The 14203-nt window shown below is 35.4% G+C and overlaps 1 protein-coding gene across 8 annotated transcripts in view; it reads left to right on the top strand.

Moving 5' to 3' along the window:
- Positions 1-13720, top strand: part of LOC136031768 (zinc finger and SCAN domain-containing protein 2-like) — a 63313-nt gene extending 49593 nt beyond the window's left edge. For 3 of the 8 annotated variants that reach the window (XM_065711520.1, XM_065711517.1, XM_065711519.1), the window contains one exon: positions 10784-13720. In XM_065711520.1, the coding sequence (XP_065567592.1) occupies positions 10784-11445 (662 nt within the window). In that variant the 3' untranslated portion in view covers positions 11446-13720. Of the gene's footprint in view, positions 1-6211; positions 7911-10783 lie in introns of those variants that run through there. The other 5 variants (XM_065711514.1, XM_065711515.1, XM_065711516.1 and 2 more) reach the window with 2 other exon arrangements.
- The last annotated feature ends 483 nt before the right edge of the window (positions 13721-14203 follow it).

Here is a 14203-nt window from a genome sequence, read left to right as displayed (position 1 = left end):
AAACATCCACAAACGTGGGATCCCATGATATAGCATGATGTTATTTTTACCGTGTCGTTTGCACTTATTACGATTAGGTATGTCCCTCGGTATCCACCGGGCGAAGAACCTAACCTCATCGTCGGGACGGCGATAAGCTCCTTCAAATTTTGGACGTTTAAACTCCTCTAAATTGAAAAGTGGAATTTTAGGGTCACAGTTTTTAATTAAAACTCTAGTGCTTCAACTTCGACAAAATTTCATATATCTCGGACTTCTTCCTGTACAGTAGCCAGTTCTATACCACTTCTATTATACGGTGTAATCACTCGGTCATAGGATCCCTGTCTATTCATATGACGTAATATAGTACTCCACAAGCTTTTATCATACGCAAACATATTATACTTCACTTTCCAATAATAACAGTCAATTTCTTGATGTTGCACAGACAATAACAAAAATGCACGTTCGAGTATAACACCACAAGATTATTTTTTCAAGTCAATAAAATCAGTGTCATAAAGTCCAATCATTTGATGAAGCTATTGTTTCGTAATTGTAAGTACTAGCTAACTGATCCCAAAAGAATATGTTACACAACTAATGAAATTTAGGAAATGCTATAACGTTCATATATGGTTGCCGTTTGCTTTGTCCCACTTAAATAATCACGTTCAATCTAGAATACTTTATTGCACACAAAATTGCTCAAATCGAAAATGGAATCAAAATGAATTTTAGAAAACGCTTTAACGTTCAAATATGGTTGCCGCAGGCTTTGTATCACTTAAATATCTAAGTTCAATCTGTGCTGCACACTAAGTTGACAAGAATCGAAATTGGAATCAAATGAATTCTAGGAAATACTATTTCGTTAAAATTTGGTTGAATGAAGCTTCGTCTCAATTTAATATTCAAGTTCAATCTGTATTGCACACAAAATTGACAAAAAATCGAAAATGGTTTAAAGATGAAATTTAGAAAATGCTAAACGTTCAAATTTAGTTGACGCACGCTTTGATTAAAATCGAAAATGGAATCAAAATAAATTTTAAGAAATGCTATAACGTTCAAATTTGCTATACGGACGCTTTGACCCCCTTAAATATTCAAGTTCAATCTTTATTGCACGCAAAATTAACAAAAATCGAAAATGGAATCATAATAAATTTTAGGAAACGTTGTATGGTTCAAATATGGTTGACGCACTCTTTGTCTCACTTTAATATCCAAGTTCAATCTGTATTGGACTCAAAATTGCTAAAAATCGAAAATGGAATCTAAATAAAATTTAAGAAATGGTTTAGTGTTCAAATTGGGCTGCTGTACGCTTTTTCCCACGTAAATACTCAAGTTCAACCTGTATTCCATACAAAATTGACAAAAATCAAAAGTGGCATCAAAATGAATTTTAGACAATGCTATACCGTCCAAATTTGATTGACACACGCTTTGTCTCACTTTAATATTCAAGTTCAATCTGTATTGCAAACAAAATTTGTTAAAAATTGAAAATGGAATCAAAATAAATTTTTGGAAATGGTATACCGTTCAAATTGGGATGCTGTACGCTTTTTCCCACGTAAATATTCAAGTTCAACCTGTATTGCACACAAAATTGACAAAAATCAAAAATGGCATCAAAATGAATTTTAGACAATGGTATAACGTTCAGATTTGGTTGACGCCCACTTTGTCTCACTTAATTATTCAAGTTCAATTGGTATTGCACACAAAACCGATAAAAATCGAAAAAGGGAATCAAAATGAATTTTAGGAAAAATGCTATAACGTTCAAATTGGTTGACGCTCGCTTTGTCTCACTTAAATATTTAAGTTCAATCTGCATTGCACACAAAATTGCTAAGAATCGAAAATGGATTAGCTAGGTATTCAATTGCCGTTCTTTTCCATTGTATTACAATGTCATTAAGAGAAATAAACTCTGGCCTATGAAAAATTTCAAAAAACTCCTCTGGTCTTGGTTTCACTTCTTAGTGTAAATACATTCAATTGTCATTCTTTCCCCTGTTATTAGAGTGTCATTAAGAAAAATAAATTCTGGCCCATGAAAAATGTCAAAAAATCTTCTGATCTTGGTTTCACCTCTTAGAGTAAACAACGAGGCATTCAAATGTCATTCTCTCCCATTGTATTAGAATTTCAATAAGAAAGATAAAATTCTGGCCTATGAAAAATCTCAAAACAAATGGAAAAAATTTTTTGAGTTCAAAAAATGGAGGTAGGTAAAAAATCGGGGCCCTTGGAGTTGGAACTTGGATGACAATAAGTTCCCTCTAAAAAATTTCACAACCATTGGGGAACTAAGTTTGCTAGTTTATTTTACACAAGCGCTTGTCGCAAGAAAAAAAAGGGTAGCAGATTTGCCACTTTTTAATTCATTGAAATTCGGTTCGTATTATAAAATGCGATTTACTTTACCCAAGCGCATGTCAAAACCAGTTTCATACAACCCAAATAAGTATTATATTCGTATAATTGTCATGGCCTGAATAGTAAGTATTATAATAACTGATCATTCTTCTTATTCAGTGAAGGTCGAATGAATGTTAATCAAGTCCTGGCAGGAATATGTTGGTCATTCACCCAAATTTTGTGCTAATACAGTTATGCTAATGATGTTCTCATGAGCCCCATCTGGCCCATACTATTAATGCCGAAGGGAGTGTTGAACTAACCAAAACATGTTATGTTCACGGATTGGGCGTAACTCATGAATTACTGCGTATATTAATTTGGAACCTTCAGGAATGATAAGGGGGATGATAAAAAGGAATATTTGTATGATACCCCTGGTGTACTGCTACCACTAGTACTACTACTACCACACTACGCCATTTAGGATATTGTGGGGAAATGTGAACTAAATCAAAAGACGCTATGTACATGTGTATTGTCAAAAGAACGTATCTGAAGAATTGAGTTGGTCATTAAGTTTGAACTTTCAGAGAATGCTAAAAGAGGAAAATCATCTGATGGAAAGTGTAATATATGTACATTACAACTAATACTTCTATCACTGTTGCAATTGCTACTACTACTGCATCTATTGCAACTACTTGTAAATGCAATGCGCTAATACTGTTGCTGCTACTATTACTACTATTACAGCTATGCCTAAGGGTATGAAGCTGAAATTTTCTAGAATTTTTTGCCGGTGGGAGGGGGGGGGTTGAACTTCATCACAACGAGGACGTATCAAGATGCTTCAGGAACTAAGAATAGATATAGGCGTACTTTTCTCCCTAAGTTTATTGTCATCACGAAGTGTAGTTAATTGTTGTGCAGTTAACTAACCCTTAAAGTTTCATGCTAATTGGAGAAAAACGATGTTTGGTCCCTTTTTAGTTTGCAAATTTTTAATCCATTTGAACCTGAGATTGACCTTTAAAATTTTTACTCAATTATAGACCTATCATCAGACACCCCCTTTTTATGGCAATTGGTATCTACCAAGTGACATATAGCGACCGCAAATTCTGTCGGTTGGTTGGTCTGTCTGTCTGTCTGTCCCGGTTTTTATACTTCAGGCACTACCAGGTGAACTAGGATGATGAAATTGGGCAGGCGTATCAGGAACCATACCATATTAAATTAGAAACTGTCGCTTCCCCGATTCGACAATCTGGGGGGAGGGAGGGGGACGGTTAAATCGGAAAAATTAGAAAAAAAGATATTTTTAACTTATGAACGGTTGATCGGATCTTAATGAAATTTGATGTTTGGAAGGATATCGTGTCTCAGAGCTCTTATTTTAGATCCCGACCGGATCCAGTGATATTGGGGGGAGTTGGGGGGCCTAAAATCATGGAAAACGCTTAGAGTGAAGGGATCGGGATGAAATTTGGTGGGAAAAATAAGCACAAATCCTAGATATGTGATTGACATAACCAGAACGGATCCGCTCTCTTTGGGGGAGTTTGGGGGGAGGGTTAATTCTGAAAAATTAGAAAAATGAAGTATTTTTAACTTACGAAGGAGTGATCAGATCTTAATGAAATTAGATGTTTGGAAGGATATCGTGTCTCAGAGCTCTTATTCCAAATCCCGACTGGATCCGGTGACATTGAAGGGAGTTGGGGTGTACCTAAAATCTTGGAAAACGCTTAGAGTGGAGGGATCGGGGTGAAACTTGGTGGAAAATAAGCACAAGTCCTAGATACGTGATTGACATAACCGGAATTGATCCGATCTCTTTGGGGGAGTTGAGGAGAGGGTTAATTCTGAAGAATTAGAAAATATTAGGTATTTTTAACTTACGAGGGAGTGATCGGATCTTAATGAAATTTGATGTTTGGATGGATATCGTGACTCAGAGCTCTTATTTTAAATCCCAATCGGATCCTCTGACATTGGGGGGGAGTAAACCTAAAATCTTGGAGAAGGCTTAGAGTGGAGGGATCGGGATAAAACTTGGCTCTCTTTTGGGGAGTTGGGGGGAGGGTTAATTCTGAAACATTAGAAAAATGAGGTTATATTAAAAGGACCTCTTAACTCAGATCTCTTACTTTAAATCCCGACCGGATCCAGTGTCATTGGGGCGGGGGGACCGGAAATCTTGGAAAACGCTTAAAGCGGAGAGATCAGGATGAAACTTGGCGGAAAGAATAAGCACAAGCCCAAGATACGTGACTGACATAACCGGACCGGATCCGCTCTCTTTGGTGGAGTTGGGGGGGGGGGGGTAATACGGAAAAACTAGAAAAAATGAGGTATTTGTAACTTACGAACGGGTGATGAGATCTTAATGAAATTTGATATTTAGAAAGATCTTGTGCTTTAGAGCTCTCATTTTAAATCCCGAACGGATCCGGTGATATTGGGGGGAGCTGGAGGGGGAAACCGGAATCCTTGGAAAAAGTGATAATTTAGGTATCTTTTTCTTACGAATGGGTGATCGGATCTTAAGGAAACTTGATATATAGAAGGATCTTATGTCTCAGATGCTCCATTTTCAATTCGAATCCAATCCAGGGACATAGGGGGTTGGAGGGGGATACAGAAATATTGGAAATCGAAAATCTTGGAGAGATCGCCATGAAACTTGATGGGAAGAATAAGCACAAGTTATAGATACGTGATTGACATACTTGGAACGGATCCGTTCTCTTTGGGGGAGCTGGGGGGTGTTAATTTGGAAAAATTAGAAAGATTGCGGTGTTTTTAACTGAAGAACGTGTGACCGGATCTTAATGAAATTTGATATTTAGAAGGAACTCATGCCTCAGAGCTCTTATTTCAAATCTCGACCGGATCTGTTGAGATTGGGGGGACTTGGAGGGGGAAACCGAAAATCTTGGAAAACGCTTAAAGTGGAGAAATCGGGATGAAACTTGGTGGGTAGAATAAACAAATGTCGTAGATACGTGATTGAGGTAACCGTACTGGATCCGTTCTCTTTGGGGGAGTTAGGGGTGGGTTCAGTGCTTTGGCGAGTTTGGTGCTTCTGGACGTGCTAGGGCGATGTATATTGGTAGGTATGTCAGGGAGCTGCACAAATTGACTTGATAAAGTCGTTTTCCCCGATTTGACCATCTAGGGGGCTGAAGGGAGAGGAAAAATTAGAAAAAATGAGGTATTTATAACATTCGAGTGGGTGATCGGATCTTAATGAATTTTGGTATTTAGAAAGATCTCGTGACTCAGAGCTCTTATTTTAAATCCCGACTGGCATTAAGCCTCTGATTTGCCTTTTAAATCAATCTATTGATTCTTAGAATTTTGTTAGAGCTCATACCATATGAGCTCTTGGCTCTTAGCGTTTCCAGCCTCATCACAAGTGCCATATGAGCTCTTAGCTCTTGTTTTTATTGTAAATTGTATCTGTAAACAATTGGGAATTTAGATTATTAATAATCCTAGCTTTTAAACTTTCTACTATTTTGATCTAAATGACATACTCCAAATTTTGATGGAATGCCTTTGGGAGGATATTGTTTGCGACAGGGAGGGTTCCAAAGAGCATGGCACGGAGGCTCGTTGTCCTTCAGCCACTATCGATTCTGAAAAAGGTGCCAGAAGTTTAATATCCGATCGTTCTAGCCCCCATTAGAAGTTTTTGTGATCAACTCCTCGCACCGAAGAGGTCAGGAGGGAAAAAAATGATAAATTTAAGGTATTGAGTTATATACGTCAAGAAAGACAAGAGCGATGCCTCTTATTTATTCTGATGTCTTTGTTCCGAAGTTAAGTGTACTTTCTATTTTAGATTGCCAAGCTTCGCTGGCGTTTTTCAATAATGAGTGTTTGGAAGCCCTATCCTCTAGCATAAATGCGAAATTGGAAAAGGGATCCGTTTATCGACCGAATGGGGGAGATAATAGTGATTTAAGGAATACTTCTTACCAAAAAAGTATATACTTCTTACCGTCCTGTAATAAGAAACGGGTCTCTTCAGTAAACATTTCAAATGCTGTAAAGCATCATAAACTTGGGAAACATCAAAAGAGTTACCTCGGAGAAAAAATGTACAAGTCTGAAGCACGCAGTGTAAAGTTTCCTCGTCCCTCAGGCTTGAACAGTCATCCATCCAGGCACGGAAGAGAAAAACCGTACGAATGTGAAACATGCAACAAATATTTCAGTAAGCCAGCATATTTGAAATATCATCAGAGAATTCATACTGGTGATAAACCCTATAAGTGTGACATATGCAATAAAAATTTTAACCAAACAGCAAATTTAAAACGTCATATTAGAATCCACACTGGGGAGAAACCCTACAAGTGTGACATATGCAATGCAAGTTTTACCCAGGCAGCAAATCTAAACAATCATCAAAGAATTCATTCAGGGGATAAACCCTATAAATGTAATGTATGCAATAGGGATTTTGCTTTTGCTTCAAATTTAAGATATCATGAAAGAATCCACACAGGGGATAAACCCCACAAGTGTAATATATGCAATATAAATTTCGCCCATGCTCCAAGTTTAAAGTATCATCAGGGAAAACATACCAGTGATAGACCATACAAATGTGACACGTGCAATGAAAATTTTAACCAAGCAGCGCATTTGAAACGTCATCGAAAAATCCACGCAGGGGAATAAACCTTGTAAGTGTGATATATTCAATATGAATTTTGTCCATGCTCCAAGTTTAAAGCATCATCAGGGAAAACATACCAGTGATGGACCATACAAGTGCGACACGTGCAATAAAAATTTTAGCCTAACAGCGCATTTGAAACGTCATCGAAAATTCACGCAGGGGATAAACCTTAGAATTGTGGCTGATGCAGCTAAAAATTTACCCTCGAAGCAGGTCTAAAGCATTATCAAAGAATCCATAGATAACGCTACAAGTGTAAAATGGACAGTAAAATCTTACCCGAACTGAGTATTCGATTTATCTTAAAATGTATGTGGAGGATAAGCCATCTCAGCGTGTTGCATGTTTGTAAATACCTTGTTTGAATATGAAAGCTTGGATTTAAGTAGATATCGAAGAATCTATAGAGAAGAAATACCAGGACAGTATTTGTATGTATGATACATTTTCTCCTGAAGTTGACTTTGAACCTACACTATAGAACAAGCCTCTGCAATATAACAAGCGTAATATATTTTGTGTTCCCGCTTTTCCCCCTTAATTTCTGCTCCAAATATGAAGCAGCGATAAAAGAAGTTCTAGATCTATTTGTGAAGAAGAAAAAGGCGCTCATATTTTTGGCCTTTTGTCAGTGTTGTACTTAAATAGATCCCATCAGACTGTGAATACATGATGACATTCATAGATAATATGTACTTGCCATTATAGGTAATAATCTAACGAACATTTTCCATGAAGATTGTGAATTTTTTACATGGCGTCCTCAATATTTAAATGAAAAAAAAATTCTCCACAAGTATGTGTGCTTCTCAGTTCTATTAAACAAGATTAAAATTAATTTGGTTCTTTGCAATTGTTTTATTTTATTTTTAAAATTTTAGCAAGTTCTTTAATCTCTCTAATATGCTTTTGCTAGAAAGCTGTTGTGCAGATAAATACTTGGACTGTTTGACCCTTCTAGCCCTAATGGTAACCTATGTAAAGTTAAAACATGGTAAAAATGTCAGATGGAAAATAATATATGCAATTTTCTCAAGGCTATAAGACTATGATGGTCATAGGGCTAGAGAGATAAATTCATTATTTCACCTGATAAACTATAGTTCTAGTAGTCTAAAAGATTGAAAATTTTCTTTTGATCCTTCCTTGTTTTCTTCTATTAATATAATCTAGAAAAGAAAAATATAATACTTATAATTAGGTTTAAAAAACTGAAATCGTACAGACCATTCGAATCTAGATTTTTAGGTGCTAAATCATTAAAAATGAAACGTGGAAGGGCTTTATTTTTTATTTTTCCAAAGTTGGTATGTCTATTAACATTTCCTATTAACAATTACTTCTTTTTAGTAATGTAACTAACAACCATATACCTATTTTACGCCTGACAACTGTGTATTAATCTCCGTTAGATTCATTGATCAAAGTGAAGTCAGTAAAATTGTTCAAGTTTGTTTTTGGTTTTAGATTTCTTCCTTTACAAAAGTGGTAAAAACGAAGGCAACGTGTCAGTGTTGCCTGTATTAAATAGCCATAATCCTCCAATGTACCTTTTTTTCTAAAACCCGTTCATATTGAAGGGATGGCTGTAAATACTCTCGAGGGCTCATTCGATTGGAAATTGAAAGTTTTAGTGGTCTTTTTAGAGTAAGAAATGATCGGAGGCAAACCATTCTCACTTTCTCGCTTTTTAAGCTATCCTCTCGCAAAATGCATCTGATATGCGATCAAAATTTTGATATAGTCGTTTAGTTCAAAAATATACTTAAGGTCAAATACCTAAGTACCTAGGGATGGCGTAACATCACTGATGCTGCTACTGCGACTTTTTGATAGTGCAACTGGTACTGCCTGTGACTACTTGTGATTATTGTAGCCATGATTGTAATCATTGTAACCATGTGACCATGAATACTTGCACCTCTTACTTTGACCGCTTTTGACTACGACTTTGACCACGACTTATTGTGACGGCGACTTTTGTGACTGACGGCTACTACTGCTATTATTCGCTACTATGATTGTAACTACCTACGAAGGTTAGTGTAACTACCTGCGATTGTTACTACTGGCGACTGCGATTGTACAAAAAGTTAAATTTTGTTGGTGTTCGGAACAGTGGACTGTAATCCTCTTGTACTGGGTTTACGACTATGGTGATTCCAACTAGGATTTTGCTGTGATCTTGAAGCGGAATTGGCGTATTAGGCACTTCTAAGCGAAATTGAGTTATCACTGCCATCCAGTGTGAAATTTTTTGCTCTTTCTGAATCTGAACTCCGTTTTAGCTTATCCCACTCCCATGTAATACTACGAGTTAAAACTGTTTTGACGTAACTTGCATATTTTTTTATTCTGTTGGAACCATAATTGGCGTATCAGTTATGCAATTTTAACAGAGGACTTTTTGAAGTATATGTGTATTCGCCTGTATTTTTTAGAAGAAAGGATTTAGAAAACATAAACCAACAAAATGAACAACAGAAGAATAAATAGAAAATTGCAAATGTGGAGAAACTTCTGAAAGATAATGGAAGGTACGTATGGTGCCGGAAGTTTCAAGTTTGGGTTGAATAGTGTTTAGAACTCCCAACTGAGTCACCTCTCAGCTTAATCTATGAACTTAGCCTAGATCTAGAGTAGGTGATTTTGATGAAATCTTGTAAAGCGAATTCAGGCACGCGAACATAAATAAGCGGTACTTTTTGTGCAAGAATTTTTAATGCTGCACACTAAACAATTTAACCTTGTATTGCAACAAAACATGATAATGCTAAGGAAATGCTTTTCTGGGTATTTGCCTAGAGAACTGGAGAGAAGGAAACGTGTTAAGAAAACAATTCTTACATCATAATATGCAGAACGTGACTAATCAGAACTATGCAGAACAAAATACATTAAAGCCTTATTAATCTTTACCATGAATACCGCTAGGGCGGTGCCTCTGATGACATGTTTATAGTGGTTTCTAGCATAAACAATGAGATAAAAAGCAATATTAAAATCTCTACACCAGCAAAGTGCTTGTATTACCTGAACATGAAGCCTCTTTTACTGAGAAGGGTAATTTTGAAAACAAGATTGTTGGATTCTGTGTCTGTGATCATTGTACATATTGAAATGTTGTGGTATGCGATGTTGTGAATCTTAGCTACATCTCTGAATGTTGTTAAAATGTTCTATGCTATGAATACCACTATATTTTTGCTGTGTATGCAATCCCATGTTGTGTTTCTTTTTTGTTTGTTATTTTTGGTAAGCATCTCTTTACTTTAAAAAAAAGCTCCTCATTTTTACACTTATCATCTAACAAGCCTTTGTGTTGTAAAACTTTTACGCAAACAATTTGCAGTTAGCATTTTATTGACGGTCCATGCCTAAAGCCATGCAGAGTCTAGCAAAAGCTGGACACATTTTGACCTTAATTTTGATTAAATATTTTGGATATTTGATGGAAGGGTATGAAGAACCAAGAAGTAATAATAGACACAGCGGGGGGGGGGCTGTCGGTTAATTACTGTTGACTTTTGAAAATCGGTATTAGAACGTAATTTTATATATAACTAGCGTGCTTTGAAGTCTTAAAGATTATCCATTCAACTGGAAGTCATTGGAAGAAAAAATAACATATTGGAGACATTTGCTCTTTACTATAGGGGACACTACATCATTCTCTTCGATAATAAATCTTTAAACTTTTGAAGCTTATTGTACTTTCTATTTTAGAATCTCAAGCTTGGCCAACGCTGTTCGAAAATGAGTCTTTGGATGTCCTTTCATCTAGCTCGAATTTAAATTTGTATGAACCGAGTCTTGGAAGTGAAAGGGATGATGTCAATCAGCAAAATGGCAGTCATTGCAAATCAGAAAGTGATAACACATGTAGAGAAAGCTTTCCCAAAGATTATTCATTGACTAGTTATGCCAGAAGAATATATAATGCTAATGGACGACATCAGTGCCAAATATGTGGGAAAAATTATCCTTGGGCTTCAGACCTGGATAGACATCAAAGGAGACATACAGGAGAAAAACCGTATAAGTGCGAAACGTGCAACAAAAATTTTAGCCAGGCGTCAAGTCTAAAATGTCATCAAAGAGTCCATACAGGTGATAAACCCTACAAGTGTGATATATGCCATAAAAATTTTGCCTTTGCCTCAACTTTAAAACATCATCATAGAATCCATACCGGGGAAAAACCCTACCAGTGTGAAATGTGCAACAAAAAATTTACCCGAGCAGAGAGTTTAAAATATCATCAAAGAATTCATACAGGGGATAAACCATACAAGTGTGAAGTATGTAATAGGAATTTTACCCAGGCCTCAAATTTAAACTATCATAAGAAAACCCATGAAAAGATAACTCCTACTAATGTGGAATAAGTAATACAAAGTTTGCCCTTGCTCATTCAAATTTAAAAGATCATTGAAAAATGCATGCCAACACTAGAACCTTGCAAGCGTGAAACGTGCTACAAAAGGCAGAAGATTTATAATGGAATCACATAATCCGTATAAGGGGAAAGTGTGGGGAATAGGTCATAGAAATTTTATCCTGGTATTAAGTTTAAAATATCATCAAAAAACAGTACAAGGGATAAACCCACGTGAAAAATGCAACACGAAGTTTGTCATACTTCAAATTAAAACATCATTGAAAAATACATGCCAATAATAGAACCTTACGAGCGTGAAACGTGCAACAAAAGGCAGAAAATTTAAAATGAAATCACAGAATCTGTATGAGGGGAAAGTGTGTGGAATAGGTCATAGAACTTTTATCCTGGTATTAAGTTAAAATATCATAAGAAAATAGTACAAGGGATAAACCCACGTTAAAAATGCAACACAAAATTTGTCACACTTCAAATTTAAAACATCATTGAAAAATACATGCCAATAATAAAACCTTACGAGCGTGAAACGTGCAACAAAAGGCAGAAAATTTAAAATGAAATCACAGAATCTGTATAAGGGGAAAGTGTGTGGAATAGGTCATAGAACTTTTATCCTGGTATTAAGTTTAAAATATCATAAAAAAATAGTACAAGGGATAAACCCACGTTAAAAATGCAACACGAATTTTGTCATACTTCAAATTTAAAACATCATTGAAAAATACATGCCAATAATGGAACCTTACGAGCGTGAAACATGCGACAAAACGCAGAAAATTTAAAATGAAATCACAGATTCCGTATAAGGGGAAAGTGTGTGGAATAGGTCATAGAACTTTTATCCTGGTATTAAGTTTCAAATATGATAAAAAAATAGTACAAGGGATAAACCCACATTAAAAAATGCAACACGATATTTGTCATGCTTCAAATTTAAAACATCATTGAAAAATACATGCCGTATAAGGGGAAAGTGTGTGGAATAGGTCATAGAACTTTTATCCTGGTATTAAGTTTAAAATATCATAAAAAAAATAGTACAAGGGATAAACCCACGTTAAAAATGCAACACGAAATTTGTCATACTTCAAATTTAAAACATCATTGAAAAATACATGCCAATAATAGAACCTTACGAGCGTGAAACATGCGACAAAGCGCAGAAAATTTAAAATGAAATCACAGATTCCGTATAAGGGGAAAGTGTGTGGAATAGGTCATAGAACTTTTATCCTGGTATTAAGTTTAAAATATGATAAAAAAAATAGTACAAGGGATAAACCCAAGTTAAAAATGCAACACGAAATTTGTCATACTTCAAATTTTAAACATCATTGAAAAATACATGCCAATAATAGAACCTTACGAGCGTGAAACATGCGACAAAACGCAGAAAATTTAAAATGAAATCACAGATTCCGTATAAGGGGAAAGTGTGTGGAATAGGTCATAGAACTTTTATCCTGGTATTAAGTTTAAAATATCATAAAAAAAATAGTACAAGGGATAAACCCACGTTAAAAATGCAACACGAAATTTGTCATACTTCAAATATAAAACATCATTGAAAAATACATGCCAATAATAGAACCTTACGAGCGTGAAACATGCGACAAAACGCAGAAAATTTAAAATGAAATCACAGATTCTGTATAAGGGGAAAGTGTGTGGAATAGGTCATAGAAATTTTATCCTGGTATTAAGTTTAAAATATTACAAAAAAAAACAGTACAAGGGATAAACTGACGTTAAAAATGTAACACGAAATTTGTCATACTTCAAATTTAAAAGATCATCAAACAATCCATATCAATAATAGACCCAAAAAGTCTGTAATGTTCTACAAACGTTTTAAAATGTCATAAAAGAAACCATTTAGGCATAAACTATTGTGGTGGTTTAGAGGCACTCAAAGCTCCCTCCCTAAAAAGAGAAAACTGAAGTCAACTTTTCACTTCCAACAAAGAAAATTTCATTGTGAATAGGAGTCTTTCCATTTGAAAATATAATATATGATGCCATCCCACAATTTTCACCTATATTATGCTCCAAGTGGTATAACACCGTTAGAACAAATAGGTAAATACCGGTGACCTACTATAAAAGAAGAAAAGAAAACAAAATCTCGAATCTGTCTCAGTTTTTGGTGGCTTTATGTGTATTGTTGCTTGGACAGATTCTTGAACTGGTCAATGCTTTTGATCATGATTTCTCAATGTGTGTCAAATGCTTCAATAACAATTAAACTCTTGAAGCAAGAATACGTTTTGGTTCTAATGAATTAGAATTAGGCTCTATCAGTTCATTTTATTTTAGAAACTTCAACAGGTTCTGGAACCTAATATTTGTTACTTCTTTTTCGTATTCTGCTTTTGTTTAAGTAAAAATTTTGGTTTTTGGGCCCTGAATCTCAAAGCCCTATTGAATTGGCTCTCTAGGGTAATTCTGTTGAGGAAACAATAAAATTGTTAACTACATCACATAGTGGCAGTTCTCCCCTTGCCAGCCAGCGTGAACTCAAGTTGCCTACCCCAAACAAGTCAAATAAAGACACTAAAACAAAACTTAAAATCTCAATCTCGATGGGAGAAAACAAGATCTGATGTCACTCAAAATTAATAATAAATAATTATCCATCTTGTTTTATTTTTTCCGACATCATTTTGGATTATTTACTATTTCGTAACGCTGATTACTCAGATATTTTTTGATTTATTTTAAATGATGCAAGACTCGGTTTTCGT

The sequence above is a fragment of the Artemia franciscana genome, chromosome 10, assembly GCF_032884065.1.
Source record: "Artemia franciscana chromosome 10, ASM3288406v1, whole genome shotgun sequence".
Lineage (NCBI taxonomy): Eukaryota > Metazoa > Arthropoda > Branchiopoda > Anostraca > Artemiidae > Artemia > Artemia franciscana.
The sequence above is the reverse complement of the archived record's forward strand: the minus strand, read 5'-3'. Positions and strand labels throughout refer to the sequence as shown.